Here is a 17,503-nt window from a genome sequence, read left to right as displayed (position 1 = left end):
TTGTTTGTTGTCTGTTTCTTTTTTATTGGTAGAGGAAATTCCTTTCCCTAAACCAATAAAAGGATGGATCCAATCCCTATCCCTGTCCTTCCACCTAGCATCATGTAGAAAATAACATAAAATAGCACCACACACTTTTTTTCTTATTCCCTCCACCACAAAGTAAGGAAACAAACCTGGAACTATTTACCTTGTGCAATTCTCTGTTTATAACAAAAAATTACATTGGGGCAAGTAGTCACAAGCTGGTTTTCTGGTCCTGAGGTTAGAGAGGAAGTTTATGGGGAAAAAATGAGGCTTTCAAGCCTCACAGGAAGAGACAGTAAAATAAAGTTGTTCATAAAACCAGGTTATATGCATGCAGGCAAGCAGGCAGTCTCCACTTCCTCCACTTGCTTATAACTTGGCAGGAAGGGGACATTCACACAAGACATGGTTCTTCACACCCTACAGCCTGACCACAAGTCTGAAACAAGATGTAGGGGAAAAAGATCACAGCTGTTTGCACCCAACTCTGAAAGATAAGTAGGGCCTGAGAACCCGAAGGGCTGAAGAGGGGAGGGGAAAGTCCCACATAGCAACTCTTTTCATTGTAATTGGTAGGGTCTAGCTAAAACTTGCTTATAGCCTATTTTTTCATCCAATGTTGACCTTCAAGTCATAGTACCACAGAAGCCATGGAGCTGTAAATTAGCTGTACATTAGCAGCTTCAGTCCCATAGTCACAAGGTAGGTGACTCCTCATTTCTCACCTGGCCACTCTACTTTAGGACTGCTCCGACAGACTTCTCTACCATGTCCCTTCATGAGCACCTTCTTCTTCTAAGCATCCTCCTTAGCCTCTAGCTTTTCAGCTTCCTTTTGTGTATCATCTTCCCCCACTTTTGAGACTGTAAGCTCCTGGAGGGCAGGGTCCATTACCCGGTTTCCATATTCGAATCTACAGCAATTAGCACAATACCTGTCACATAGTAGTACTTAATAAATGTTGATTGATCGACCAGGAGAATTGTGTTCAGATCTAGGGACTGCAGCTGAAGAAGGGCATTAATAAGCTAGAGACAAGAGGAGGGCAGCAGGATGTTAAAGGGCCTTTAAGTCATGAGAGGATCAGTTGAAGGAACTAGAGATGTTTGGTTTGGAAAGCTAAAGACTTGGTTGGACATAATGAAGGGTTTGAAGGGTTATTACATGGAAGGGTTGTTACATGGAAGAAAGCTTAGTCATAATCTGGCTTTAGAGGACAGAACCAGGAATAATAGGTAAATCCTCTAACCAGGCAATTTAGGTTCTATCTCAGGAATTACTTGCCTTCAGTTTGAACTGTTCAAGAGTGGAGTGGATTCCTTTGATAAGTGATGGGCTCCCTCTTCTGGAGGTCTTCATACAGACATTGGGGGATCATTTGTTGGATATGTTAGGGGGGATTCCTTTTAAGGATGAGTTGGGCTACATGGCTCTTAAGGTCTTTCCTAACTTTAAAATTTTGTGTTCCTCTATTGGTTTGAGATGTCCTGTGGAGTCCTAGCATATAGAGATCTCCACATTCTCTCCTCCCCCAATTTCAACTACTACCTAGTAAATTTTACGTCATAAAGCAAGAGTTCCCAATATGTTAGTGACAATCTAATAGCCTTTGGGGTTACACAAAGCCAAGAGTGTTAAGGAGGGGAGGGGGCAGGGAGCGGTAGCTGTTCAGAAATCTACTATATACATCTTGCTTTTTATCTGAGGGTGCACAGGCTAGCACAAGAGAAATTAGAATGGCACTTAGAGAAAAATATGGAAACTATTGTATTTTTCAGGGCTCTTATTCTTACCTAAAAGGCTTTTGCTTAGAAGGGGAGAAAGTAAACCTCTTTATTGTATATTATTTAATATACAATGTGAATGAAAGCTAAATTGAGTGGGTAGACCTTCTATGTTTTATCTAATCCTTTATCATTCTGCTCCTCAGTTTCTCTTCCTCCAGAAGAGATGTATTGTTGAGAAGTCTTTAAAAATAAGATACATGAAGTGATTAAATTCCTTATAATTCAACATAGGAGAAGATATCACTCTAACACCACTGCCATAAAATAGAATTAACTATGAAGCAGGCGTGTCTTGAAAGCTTACTCAAAGAATTTTAGTTAATGACAATCTTATGATTCATCTGAATTCAACAAATAATGATTAAGCTATTTCTATGTGCAAATTACTGGGATTATAAAGGTGAAAAAAATTGCTTTCTTCAAGGATCTAAAAATTTTAATAGTAAATACTAACTAACCTAATTAGAAGATAGCCTCACCCAAAAGACATCTCAAATAGACCCTGAACTGCATTATAGTTAGATAGCAGTAATAAAACAATTTTTTTCTAGAAGTTAACAAAATGTTTATATAGTTAACACAGTAACCCACAACTATCAAAACATTTTATTATGTACTTTAGCAATCAATGGCTTTCTTTGTTACCTTATTTCGAAACTCAAACTCTCTGGCATATGTGTTTGCTTGTAGCACTGTCAGAAATGTATACAATAAAAATGATTGGCCTGTTATCATCCAAGAAAAATGGATATACTAGTCAAACTGCATATCCAAAAATAGCCAAGAATAAACAAAGTAGGTTCATAAGAAGTGATGGGAAATATCGATGTATGAGATAAAAAAAAGTAGCATTAAGTGTCAACTTTAGAGATATAGTGCCACATGGGTTACTTTAATAACTATATACATAACTTAATGACATTCTAGTCTTTAAGAATAAGATCTTTTGAATGAATGTCCATCAGTTGGAGAATGGTTCGGTAAATTATGGTATATGAAGGTTATGGAATATTATTGCTCTGTAAGAAATGACCAGCAGGAGGAATACAGAGAGGCCTGGAGAGACTTACCTCAACTGATGCTGAGTGAAATGAGCAGAACCAGAAGATCACTATACACTTCAACAACAATACTGTATGAGGATATATTCTGATGGAAGTGGAAATCTTCAACATAAAGAAGATCCAACTCACTTCCAGTTGATCAATGATGGACAGAGGTAGCTACACCCAGAGAAGGAAGACTGGGAAGTGAATGTAAATTGTTAGCACTAATATCTGTCTGCCCAGGTTACATGTACCTTCGGAATCTAATGCTTATTGTGCAACAAGAAAATGGTATTTACACACATGTATTGTATCTAGGTTATATTGTAACACATGTAAAATGTATGGGATTGCCTGTCATTGGGGGTAGGGAGTAGAGGGAGGGAGGGATAATCTGGAAAAATGAATACAAGGGATATAATATTAAAATATATTTTTAATAATAAAATATATTTATAAAATAAAAAATATATAAAAAAAAGAATAACATCTTTTAGGATTCCCAGGATAAGGCAATTTCAATTATGTTCAATTTGATATTAGAGAATAACAACTGATATTCAATAATGGTCCACAACTTTAGCCTTTTGCAATTAACTTAAGAGGGAGAAAAAATGAAAAATTCCACTGTACTTAGTCTGTTGAATAAGAAAAAAGTGTTTGATTCAGGAGAACAAAACACCTCCTTAAAATTCTATTTTCTAATAAGTTGCCTCCCATCCACACATAAAGCCATTTAAAATTTTTTTGATTTAACAGAAGTAAGTCTGTTTTATGACACTCTGGTCATTAATATAAAACATGGAGACACATTCTTGTCAAAGATGTTTGCCACTGTGATAGAGAAAATAGACATGAGTCCAGGATGAAAAGAGATTATATCTGAATACTGAGGTTCTCCAGATGATCCTGTCTGACAGATGACATTGTTCTGGTTGCTTCAAACCCCAATTCATGCAGAATCTTCTTTACGGGAACTGTAACCACTCAAAAGAATTTTACCTAACTGTCCAAATATAAAAGACCAGTTAGAGCTCTCCTGTCCAAAGTACAACATGTATTTGGAAATAACATAGAAACTGTTCTATAGAAATTGTCCATAAGTATTATATATCTGATCAATAATCATACAGTAGATAGTACAGTTGGCCCCTAAGATGAACAGGAGGGAGAGAGACTTAGTTTACCTCCAGGAAGTTGTGGAATTCTTTTATTAACTTCAGGCATTCCATGAAATGAAGGCTCATGTTTTCAATATTCTACTAGGATTGTTGAACAGCAACGAACCATAGAATGCAAATATCTCCCAAAAATTAAAGATGAGTACCACATAGATGAGGTAGCTATGTGGTACAGTGAACAGGAACGCCAAGTTTGGAGTCAGGAAGACCTGAGTTCAAATCTGGCCCTAGATACTTATTAACTGGGCAAGTCACTCAAGCCTTTTATGAATTGGAGAAGGAATGGCAACAATCTAGGGTCTCCTGTCATGAACTTATGGGAACACATGGACAGGTGTCATCTAAGATGAGTAGGAAGCATGAATTGTTATTTGCATCATTGGAGAAAACTCCAGAACCATTTGGGTATTAGAGAGAGAGAGAGAGAGAGAGAGAGAGAGGTGGAGAGAGAGAGAGAGAGGTGGAGAGAGAGAGAGAGAGAGAGAGAGAGAGAGAGGTGGAGAGAGAGAGAGAGAGAGAGAGGGAGGGAGGGAGGGTAGAGAAAGAGAAAGGAAACAGCAAGAAAAAAAACAGAAGGAAAAACCTAGAAATTATTGGAATTTCATAGAGTAGATTGATCATTGTGGGGGAAAATTCATCAAAAGTATTTTACTGATTTTTCTAATGGATTTGAATTGCTCACCTAACCAATAAGGATGACCATTTTGATGTAGGAGTTAATGACTATTACATAGAGGTACCAAGTACAGCACTTTGATTAGAATTAAACGTGGAGAGGAGGAAGGGAATCTTGTCTACCTTTTTTTATAGAGTTTAATTCTTTCTCTTCCAAAGCCTTTCCTTTTCCTTCTCTCAATCATTAGCTCCCCTCTCCAATTTTGATCATGTATCTATACAAAACCATCATAAATAATAATTAATTTTCCTCCAATATGTCAAATCACTACCCACTCTTTCCCTCCCATTATTTAGCTCATTAACTCCAAGGAAGAAATTTACTTCTCCAAAATCCCACTAGCACTCTTTCTATTCTTTTTTTTTTTTTAACCACTCAATATTTTTGTAATTATTGACCTTGTACTAGAAAATGCTAATTGCATGGATCTTTGTTCTATAAGTCTCCTTGAGGAAGGAGGAATAGTCTGTTCTTTACTACGGACTTCTGAATACCTACAACTATATTTTATACCCCATGGAGACCCAGGAAACACTAGCTTGTTTGACTGATCCTTAATCACTTGGGGATGGGAACTGACTTTCTTAGAAGTTATTCCAAGAATAAATGAAATGCTGAATCAAAAATATCTCCCCCAATATCAGCTTGTTAAATATCAAAGTAGCCAAAAACCACAAAATGTGACATCTAGTCTAGCTGAGCTAGACTTGGGTTGAAAAGAGGTCATTAAGTATCTATCCAAATTAGAACCATGGCTTCAGAGAGTAATTTATAATTATTATTACTATCTTATTATTATGTTTGATTATTCATTATGACAAAGATTTTGTTAGACTATAGGAGAAATCACATCTATATAGCAAAAGATTTTTATAACAGTTAATTTATGAAGTGGGTAATTAGATCTATTTTCTCAAATCATTATTATAAATATACAATAACCATTGTTATAGGTCCCTGTCTAATTATAAGTCCTACCATCATAAACAGGTTGTCCCATAATACCTTATTTGTAACTATAAAGTGATATACCATCAACAATGATTAACATTAGTAGAAGCAATAAGTGCAAACATATACTAACACTTATTATGTGTCTGGCATAGGCAAAGAAAAAAACAGCCTCATTGCAGGTGATCCACTGGACAATGAAAAGATGGCATAAATGGATTGCAGCATATATATGATCAACATTGATTTTTGTACAATGAGGAAATTCATCACTACAAGTGGAAATTAAGCTCAAAAGGCATGTCTTATTCTAACAGTGTAACAGAGACCTAGCCTCAAAGCCAGGAAGACACTGACAAACACTGGTTGCAAGATTCTGGGTAAGTCCCTTAATCTTTCAGTGCCATAGGCAATTCGCTAAAACTATAAATTGTAGAGCAATTGCCAACTTGAGTTGGTCAAGTGAATTTATTTATTCTAAAGATCTTATTATCAATGAAATAAGAGATAGAGTTCTGATCCATCTTTACCAACACAGTTTAGAAGGATTGTTGGAATAAAAGCATCTGTCACAAAGACAGCAAATTCACCCACTATTATTGTGAGGTACATACAAAAAAGCTATCTGAACCCTTTTTATCTGGCTAAATATTTGTTATTAAAAAAAAAAACTTACAAATCAAATAAACAAAACCAGGCTAATATCAGATTAGGAGTAAGAGAAACAAAGAGCACTCTTTAGGTCATTAGACTAATAATATTAACAGACTGCTCAGTTGAGGTGCCTGACAAGTTTAAGGGAAAAAATTCCAGCTAAACACCTTTTTCATTTTCATTTGGTAAACTATAAAATTAACCTTGTAAAATATGCTTTCAGATATTTAAATGGTAATATACAATTTTTGACAGCCATCAGCTATGCTGATTAATATCAAGCTCACTTTACCAGATCTTTCCAGGCATAATAATATATAGCCATAGGCACATACAAACACACTCATATGTACTTTAGAAGAATAGCAATAAGTATGATTTATAAACGTTGCTAGTTTCATACCACTGAAAACACCAAGGCCCAGAGTTGATGTTATAATATCAAAATAAATCAATGGCTGAATTAAAACCTAAACTTCATTTTTTTTTAACTTGATTGATAGGACAATATAATCCTATACTTTAGTAATTAGATCTCTCTTTGGTATCAAGTTTGCTACAAATATCAATAGCTTCTTCTTTGTCAAGATGGAAAGATCTAGACAACATTAGAGTTGGACTGGATTTATATAGATTAAGCATGCCAACTAAAAAAATCTTTTAAAATATTTGTAAGGTATACTTCTACTTGACTATAAAATTTGAAATGATATGATCTTGAATTCAAAATCATAGGTGATCCAGAGGATATCAAAAAAATGTATAGTAGATATAAAAATATGTAGTGTATAATTGATGATGACTTAAGTGTAATGACTGGTGCAAAAAAAACATCATTAAGAACTTTCATGACTAGAAAGATAGACAATCTAGGTGCAGCACTAACAGTCACAATATAATTTAAAGAAATAGAAGTAGATCTACAACATGAGAGCATTAACTCTTCTGTGAAGGATTTATGCAATGACACAGAAAAGTCTCACACAGGAAGAAAAGAAATGGATGGATTACCATCTCTAGTGATAGAAGGAGTAGACATCAGTGAAATCAAAAGTTCATCATGTTTTATGATGTGTTATGGATAACAGGAACATATGATTTATGGCTGTATGTGTATGTATATATATATGTCTATGTGTATATATATATATATATGTCTATGTATATAAGTATATGTACATACACATTTATAAATATAATTATAGATTCTAATAGGAAAGGAAAAGACCTATCTATAGACTTAAATCAAATAAATTAAAGGATGAAAAGAATTATTTTCTATTAATGTAACAATCAAAAGTAAGATACAATGGTTTAAAAAGAAAAAAAATTATCTGTTTTAATTAACAGATTTCTGAGATGGAAACCATGGAAATAAGTGGGGAAAATTCCATATAATGTATGATATTGATTATAAATGGCATATCATGAGGTTGGGAACTATTACTTTAGATGTAACAGAATGGACTATAGATGGCTTTCATCTCCAAATTACTTTTTTTTTTTTTTTAACAAAATAATCTGTTCTATGTAATTAAATCTATTATGAAAAGTGTCAAAAATTAGTGACAAACACTACAAGTCACCCTATCCATCTGGAAATTGTTTTTGCGATGCAATTTAGAGCTCCATGGGATAGAATGTTCTCTTAGATATATAAACTTCCCCTTTCTTATGATAAGCTAAATATTTGACTACCCCAAACTGCCCTTTTTATAAGAGAGAAAACTATGATATAAAGCCTGGCTAAGAGGAACAATATCATCTAACTGATCTGTTGGGCTCACTTCCTTCCATTTCTCATGACAGCATGTAATTTTTCCATTTTATAATGTATCTAAGTTATGAATGTGAACAATAACAGTTCAGAACACGGCAACTCATTGCTTTCATTCAGCAAAAAATACATTGGAGTCTCATGAGAAAACCATCTTTTGAGTCTATGCTACAAACTGTATTATAGATGAAACAATACTAAAGTAAAATGTTAGACTCCTCTTCCTCCTTCTCTTTCATAACAAGTACACAGACCCTGAAACATTCAAAGTAATTGGGAACTATCAAAGACCCAGAGACTCTATAAAATATTCCTTTTAACTATTATATATATTTTCTACAGATAAACTCTTCAAATTTGTGGGTGGGTACTCCGACTTGATGAAGATGAGTTATTTATATTGTGGAAATCTAATTATTACTATAAGGGAAGTTATAAGACATATTCAGCTCTCTAGAGGTATCTTTATTGACCAAACAATACATTTTGGAGGGCTTAGCAAAAAAAAATGACACCTTTAAAATTTCTGCTCTGGAGTCTCAAATTTCTAGTTATGACATTGAGTTGTTACATTCTATGCTTCTGGTTACAAAATCCTCTTGCACAATGTAGAATCAGACTGCACTGAATTCTGGGTTATAGCTGGTAAGATAATGAAGATATAGAACAGAACACAGAATGTGTTTTTATAGCATAAATGTTTATATTATGGGACAAAGATAACAATGATATTTCTTGAGGATTTCATTGTAATTGACCCTTCTTTTGAAATATGTGATTTTGATCTCAATTTATGAAATGTTTCATGTTGTAATGTATTATTGTTAAAATAAAATGAGAATGTCAACCATAGGACTTTGGAAAATCCAATTTTATTCAACTTCGTAATACTTTTGGGTTCTCAGATGATTCTCAAAACAGAAGGATTGTTGTCTCATTTCTTTTACTTGGTTTGGAAAATTAGGATGACCTCAGGGCTGCAAATATAACTTACTCTTTTCTCATTTTAAGAACGTTTCTCTATGCGAGAGTTCCAGATTACTGGGTTGTTCCTTGACTAAGCTATCACAACAAAAGAAGTTTAAGTTCAGTATCAAAGATTGACAAGCCCTTGCTCTTCAGTATTGCTCATTCTATAAGGATCCTAATGTACTAAAAAGAAAAAAAGGAATGATCAGTGCCAGTATTTATTAGTGTTATAGAAAAGCGAAATTGTTGCTTCCCAGAAATAGAATAATAAAACCAACAGCACATTGATTACCTGAGTGAGTGGTTCCTGGTAAGGTCAGGTTGACGCTCCTGTAGAATTTCAAAGATATTGGGCTGACGCAGAAATGCAACAATCTTGTCATTGTAGGCTGTGTTAATGGAAAAGGAGAATGATTTTAAGAACAACTGGGAATTTCTGTTAAAAATGATAAAAGACCCCCACAAAAATTTAAAAAGATGCTTAGATATTTTGGATATGTTTTAAGATAGTATTAATATTATGACTTTAATTAACATCTAATTTACTTTATAACTGGGTAGTAGGTGGTGGAGTGGACACAGCACTGGGTTTGGAATCAGGAAGACTCATCTTCCTGAGTTCAAATCTGCCCTCAGACACTTACTAGCTGTGTGACCTTGGGCAAATAAATCATTTAGCCCCGTTTGCCTCCATTTGTCATCTGCAAAATGAACTGGAGAAGGAAAGGTAAATTATTCTAGTATCTTTGCCAAGAAAGGCTCAAATGGGCTCATAAAGAGACAGGCACAACTAAAATGATTGAACAACAGCAGTAATTACTTTATGGTTAATAATCTATTACCATGAGTCATATATGGCCTCATGGAGCACTTTTACCAGAATCAGCTAATAGAATCATAGTTATCATCAAGTAGCAAGACAGAATGATGCTGACACTTTGCATATCTTATCAGACAATTTCCAACAGATAATAGATGACAGCCAAATAATGGCAATTACAAAGAATTTTGCATAAAAATGTTAGGAAGACTACAATACAGGGAATATAAAGAAAATAAGCCACAGCTAATAACTCTTGGAAGGTTAAGAATAGAAATCTTGAACTAGTATGCAACACAAGAAAATAGAGAGGTTCTTCTGGGATGATATGTTATGAGACAAATGGTAGAGCCATAATTATGAATAGGGGGTAAGAGTAAGTTCTGTAAGTAAGATTGATGAACACCAGGAAGGAGACAAGTCATTCCTACAACAAATATATAAATGGCAGTAAGTGACCAATGGGTCTTTTCCAACACAACTGTGTAGAAAGCTATAACTCTTCACTCCCCCAATTAGTAACAATAACTTCAATTTTAGAATTCATATATGTATGTTTTAGTTGATACTGGCTAATCTGCAGCAAGAAATAGAAATCCATGAAGTAGAATCCTTTTTATTCACAGTACTGTGTGTAAAACCAGGCAAGAGGTGTTGTTTTGGATAAGTAGTACACTGTCCCGGGATCACCATGGAGTATTTGGCAGGTGCAATGTTTGTTTTGATTAAAATATTCTGTTCCCACCAAAGCAACCAGTGACTATGGGATAATATCAATAGATCATTTAGCCGTTTAAAATTTATTGTGATGTGTTGGTCTACCTGCCACCTAGGGAAGGGGGTGGGGGGGAAGGAGGAGAAAAGTTGGAACAGAAGATTTTGCAAGGGTCAATGCTAAAAAATTACCCATGCCATATGTCTTGTAAATATAATAATAATAATAATAATAAATAAAAGAGATTTCTTTCTGAAAAAAATAAAATGTATTATAATATATTATGTGAGATTCAGAGATAATCTTTTTTCATTACATTATAATCCCAAGTTATTAATTAATAATTAATTCTTCCTCCAATGTTTCATTATGTTAAATCTATCCACATTTTATGCCTCTAAGTCTGCTTTAGGATTATGGCCTCAACTCATTTGATTTTTTTTTCTATTTTTATTTTATTCTATTTTATTTTTATTCTATTTTTCTATTGTTTCTTCCTGGACAGTTTTGTTTATTGCTATTTAACAATATAATTAAACATCTGGCAGGCAAGTACTTCTTTATTTTTCCCCTTACAATTAATTCATTTAGATATTTTTGATAATTTGGCTTAATTTAATATTACTTAAGTTCTCCATTTAGTGGCACCACATTAAAGCTATAAATTTGGGTAATATTGAGAGTTTCATTATATTTCTTTGAACTAACCATGAACATAGAGAAGAAATTACATTCTAAGACTTGTAAAATTTAAGGAGTGAACTTAGAAACAATAAGTAAAATTTAAAAAATATTAAACAAGAATAGATTTTAACATACATACACTGAGGCTTCTATGGAGGCCAAAATTACTGACTAATATCTGGTTTAAAGAAAAAAAATCAATAAAAACAGATTTGTTTCATTTAGTTCCAGAGAGCTAAAATAGGACTGATGAGTTGAAGTTCCAAAGAAGTAATTATAGTCAGGAAGTAGGGAAGAATTTAATAATTAGAGGTATAAAAAATTGAATGCATTGTCTTTCTTTCTTTCTTTTTTTTCCCCCTGAGGCTGGGGTTAAGTGACTTGCCCAGGGTCACACAGCTAAGAAGTGTTAAGTGTCTGAGATCAGATTTGAACTCCAGTCCTTCTGAATTCAAGGCTAGTGCTCTATCCACTGCACCACTGCACCACCTAGCTGCCCCCAAATGCATTGTCTTCAGAGGTTATATATCACATTCCTTTCTCCTCCCCATACTCTAGTGTTATTCACTAGTATATTCAAGCAAAAAATAAATGATTGACCAGTTATCAATATGTTGGAAATTCTGTTTCATGTATGGGTTTGATCAAATGGTCTCATTATTATCATGTTGTTGTTGAATTCTTCTTCTTGTTCTTGTTCTTTCTGCTTCTTTTCTTTGTTGTTGTTGTTCTTTTTCTTCTTCTTCTTTTCTCCTCCTCCTCTTTCTCCTCTTCCTCCTTCTCCTTTTTCTTCTATTCTTCCAACTTCTTCTTCTTCTACCTCATGTAGACTACTTCATCTAGAAGTTTAAGGAATTTTGTATCCTTGATTTCTTCATCTTTTTCCATGTCATCAGATAAATAAAAATTTAGGGCAACAAGAGGGCACAGTGAATAGAGTGCCGGCCCTGAAGTCAGGAGGACCTGCATTCAAATCTAGCCTCCAACACTTAATACTTCCTAGCTGTGTGACCCTGGGCAAGTCACTTAATTCTAAATTGCCTCAGCAAAACAAAACAAAACAAAACAAATTTAACAGAATCATACTTCTTCCTGATAGTGCTAGGAAGCGGACAAAAGAACTAAAAAGAAAAAGAATACTGCATTTAAAATCTAGAAAAGTTTAAAGGAATCAAGAATATATTAGGTAATTAAAAACAAAAGTTGAAAAATTTTCAACTATTTCCCAAGTGTTTCTCTGCTTACATTTTCTTATAAGTCAACATAATTATTAAGAGAGTGTCTTTTAATTAAACAACATTTTAATATCTAAAAATATTATGAATCTTTTAATGTTTCACACAAGAGGAAGTTCCTATTATCATTTGGCAATGGAATTATGGGGTCATAGAATTTTAAAATTAGAAGGAACTTTAGAGATTATTTCATATCTTATTAACGCATTTTATAGGTGACGTAACTATAGAAACAGATTATGTGATATAATGAAACTTAATGACTGTAGAAAGACAAAACCCAGGTCTCTTGGCTAACATTCTTTCCACTATTCCATGATCTTTCTCTACTTTTTTTTTTTTTTTCCAGTACAGGGAGAAATATTTCTATTTTGTTTGAGTGAGCAACAGGAGTAAAGTGCCACTTTTCTCAAAAGTCTTTGCAAATATATTTTCCATTTAATTAATTACACCACAGTAAAGTCACATATCTCAGTCTTAGACCTTACAGTCTGGGACATGTTTATTTCAATGAATCTATAATGACCAGATTTCATGTATCCTATAAGAAGTCACTTTCTCTATCATTTTTTAATAATTGGATACTTATATTCAGAAAATACTAAGAAATATAAAAGTTTGCCATATTTTTTCTGTTTTTTTAAACAATGCAATGCTTTAAAAATTCAAATATGAATTAAAACTGTTAGTTTCTTGAGAAAAATACAAATAGAACTGCAAAGTGCAAAAGCATATCTGACAATGCTTTTTAATATGATATACTTGTGATGTGTTGGCAGTTTTCAAATCACTTCAATCTTGTAATGTACTCAAAGGTCAAAATTCCCCAGCAAGGAATGTCAGTTGAGTCATCTAGACCCCATACCCACAGCAACAAACAGCATAGATACACACATATACTGCATATTGATATGTAAAATTAGATGAAAATTTCCTTATCTGAAGACTCAAATAGCCAATGATCACGTACCTACTGGAACCATATCCTGGTACTGTGACCTACTGACAGTATTGAAGGTGCTGGATGGCCTGGGAAGAACTGGTGGCCCTGAATGTCGAGAGTCCTCTCCTACCTGTAAACAGAAACATAGTCACATCCTGCCAAAGAACTAGAGTCCTCATCTAAAGCATACCTTGAGAGTGTGTCATTAGGAAATAGCTTGTACATTTGTAGAAGTGAATCCTGAACAAGAAAAGAGTCAATGTGGGAGCCAAGTTAGGGCAATGACCTAATGTCGATTTTTAAACCAAACCCCCTCCTTCTTTTTATAAATTTCAGTAAAGGAATTGATCAGGAGCCTTTAACTAGCTTCCCAATGCCTATTTTTCTCCTATCTGCCTTTGGAAAATACCACCCAAGATAACTGGTAGCAGCAGCAAGCAAATGGATTTAATTTAATTGTACTAAATTGAATTAATTTATTACATAATATAGACACAGGTTCTTGAACCAGATATGCAAAGACATATAAAAAACAATTTTGGTTTGGAGATCTGATATTTTAGAGAGACTTTATATTTTATGATTTTTTTTTATCTTTATAAACACACATATACACTCTTCTACCAAAATGTCATAGAACACAAATAATAAAGGGTAAGATATCAGAAGATGATTGCATATATCATATTTATATATTAATATGCAGTAATATATACTCACTTCTATTCATTCAAAGACATATTAATTTTGATGTATTGTATTACTTAATATTTGGAATATTCTAAATTTCAAAAGTAGTGAGTATAGCCAGAAAGGCTCATGCATCTTTTTTCACATCGACATATTATGTAAATTCTTGGGTTTGTACAATGAGGTCAGCTACTGCCTTTGTGAGATCAATCAATACCCATGGTTTTTATTAACTAGGATGAAGGTACTATTTAAAGATACCAAAGATATAAGTTTTTTTTTTTTTTTTCCTGCAAGTAGGACGCTATGTGTCACCATTCTTAGAACTAGAAATGAGACCTGTCCCCAATTCCTCATTTACTGAAATTAGACAGTGAATAGACCATAGGCATTTCCTATAAAGATTTAATAATATTGTAGAAGAAAACTGAACATTAGGAGGGATGAATTCTGCTATAACCATGTATCTTTCTCTCACATGAAAACCAATCTTCAGACAATGATAATGTTTATTTCAGCATTTCTTCCTGAAATTGGGTCCATTAAGCTATCACAATAATTTAGATTCAAAGAAAAAATTGATAAAAGAGATTTAAGGGACTGTTCTCATTTTTATTTGTGGCTTCCCTGAAAAAGATGGGTCCTTTTGAATAATTCTTATGACTATTTGCTTAATGAAAACTGAAAAATATGGTGAGTTTGCTGAAGAATAATGTGGCATCAGCCACAGTAGAAATATACTACCTGTTTTTAAAGTACCAGGTCCAAAGGTAAGAGATTTATTTGTGTTTGTAGAATGGACTGTGCCAGTATCCTGCAATGTAGCATTACTAATTTACAGGATAAATAGGGTAAAGATTTACAAGTTGCTCTTGAGCTATAAATACTCAGCATATCAAGCATCGCTATAAATCTTATATGAGCTTCACATAAATATCTTTCCAGAAACACACACACACACACACACACACACACACACACACACACACACACACACAGACATACACACACAATTAGTAAACACACAAAGCCAATCAGAACTAGACTATTCTTTGAGAAAGGGAATTATAAAAGAGTTAAACCCAAATGAATCAAATATAGTCATGAAATTTCACCAGTCCAGAATCCAAAGCAGATCATGCTGGTGTTGAAAAGATATAAAGAATGCAAATTTGGTTGTTGTCTAATAATGCTTTAGGAAAATGTTTTGAATTATTTATTTGAATTAATAAATAGAAAAGCATTTGTTAAGTGATTACTATATACCAAGCACATTTCATATAATGTACACAGGACCCAAAGAATAAAGACATTTAAGTTGTTGGTGGAAAGACAAACGACCTATATACCTGAACACTCCCTTTGTTCACTGTTACAGTAATAAAGTGAAGCTATCTGTGACTTGTAATTAGGAAATATGAGTGCCCTCAAGTGGTTACAATACGCCACTGCATTGAGGATCCACAGAAAATATATTAAAATGACGGCCAAACCTTTTAGGATCAATATGCCAAAGATTTAGGCTGGAAGAAACCAGTCGATCCAACCCCTTAACTAGCTCCTGAGATCCTCCCTGGCATTTAAATCTACAACACTAAGAACCCATTTCCTTAGTTCCAAACAAGCATGATGGCACATCAGAGATCCCTCCATAGAGAGATACACATTTCAATTTTAAAAACCATCAGTGAAGGAGATTCCAAACTTTTATTCTAGCAGCCCTTTACCAAGGAATTCTTACTTATGTTTAACTTAATTTCCAAATTACTGAAATTTAAAACTTGCAAGAAATATTTTCTAGTTACTTAATGGTAGAAATTGGAGAAATTACCTCCAATTTATCTTCCGTGTAGTTTGTTTGTACAAAGTACTTTACATGTTTGTTTTTTCCTCCACTGGATTGTGAGTTTCTTGAGGGCAGAGATAGTTTTTGCCATTCTTTATATCCCAATATTTAGCACATTGCCTGGCACATATGAAGTATTCAAAAAGAAATTTGTGTTGACTTGACTGGAATGTGTACTTTCTTGTTAACCACAGTGGATATGTACAACCGATAATTAGAAAGCCATCTATGCATAAGGCTGTAAAAACAAAGATGGTGGCTCTCCCCATCCCCATCTTCTCTGGACAAGACCATTCCTTTAAATAAAAAACAAAAACCTTTCATTATGTTTCTGTGTTTACAGAGAATTGCTTATATTTTAAACCTCAATTTTTATTAAAATACCTTACATCAAACTTAAAAAAAAAAAAAAATCCAAAAAACAAAAAACAACAAAAAAAGGAAATTTGTTGTAGGCCAGCTCAATCTAAGTGCAGCCACATCCTAATCAGTTTTCATCAGCAATCAGGAAAGTCCCCAAGAACACTTTGTGACTCACTTCACCAGCACTATGACTGCGCTGCCTGGTCAGATGTTGCCGATGAACCAAAGCGCTTGTCGGTCTGCTGCTCTGAAGTGGGAGCCGAGGGTCTATGAAGGTGGTGGTACGGGAATTGTGGTCGACAAAAAAAGCCTACGAGACAGACAAACTTGTGATTAAAACTTGCTGCATCTCTAGATGTACCCTTGCTGCAGTAGCTAGCTCTTGTACAACCTGGGATTTTAGCCCTCTGTTTACAAAGTCTTTCAAATCTTTGTCTTATTGTTAACATCCTTTTATAACAGGATTATATTATTTTATTAACTATATTAATATTATTATTAATTATATTAATGGTAGAACTTTGAATAGAACTTAAAAGTATTTACTGTGACACTTTCACAGATGAAGAAGTTGAGGTTGAGAGATCACATGATTTGTCAAAAGCTAAAGATGAATTTGCACCAATTAGTCACCCCAGAAAAGCAAAATGAATGAAGAATATCTATTATCTAGATTATTGTCTAGACTAAAATGTACATTTGAATGGACAAAATGCACACACGTATGTATATAAACACATCCATCTATCCATCCATCTACTTACCTGTCTATTTACATACATATAAGTGTGAAATATACATTTTGGACAGATCCTGCAAATTTGGGTCCAAAGTGAAAAGAAGAAACAGAGACAACTTTATAGGCTTTGGAAAATTGCAAAGTTTTTTTTTTTTTTTTTTTTTTTTTTTTTTTTAATAAGCACCAATTGTTCTGTGAAGCAAAAGATTACAAATATTAATAATGTGTACTTTTGAATCATCAAAGACTATGGTCTTTAAAGATATGAAGAAGAAAAATGATGGTAACTAATATGCAGATTAAGAAACTTATTTTTGGAAGTGGCCAACATGAGAATTTGTTTTACCTGATTTTTCTTATGTGATATAGGACTTTTCTTTTCTCCTTCCTTCCTTCCTTC

The 17,503-nt window shown here is 33.7% G+C and overlaps 1 protein-coding gene across 5 annotated transcripts in view; it reads right to left on the bottom strand.

Moving 5' to 3' along the window:
* The window catches only part of HECW2 (HECT, C2 and WW domain containing E3 ubiquitin protein ligase 2), a 425,511-nt gene that overhangs the window by 66,079 nt on the left and 341,929 nt on the right, over window positions 1–17,503 (bottom strand). For all 5 annotated transcript variants that reach the window (XM_074302808.1, XM_074302811.1, XM_074302809.1 and 2 more), the window contains 3 exons: window positions 16,540–16,674; window positions 13,493–13,595; window positions 9,361–9,457 (listed from right to left, as the gene is read on the bottom strand). In XM_074302808.1, the coding sequence (XP_074158909.1) occupies window positions 9,361–9,457; window positions 13,493–13,595; window positions 16,540–16,674 (335 nt within the window). The remainder of the gene's footprint in view (window positions 1–9,360; window positions 9,458–13,492; window positions 13,596–16,539; window positions 16,675–17,503) is intronic.

This window comes from Sminthopsis crassicaudata, chromosome 3 (assembly GCF_048593235.1).
Source record: "Sminthopsis crassicaudata isolate SCR6 chromosome 3, ASM4859323v1, whole genome shotgun sequence".
In the NCBI taxonomy this organism is placed as follows: Eukaryota; Metazoa; Chordata; class Mammalia; order Dasyuromorphia; family Dasyuridae; genus Sminthopsis; species Sminthopsis crassicaudata.
This window is presented reverse-complemented; position numbering and strand designations above follow the sequence as displayed.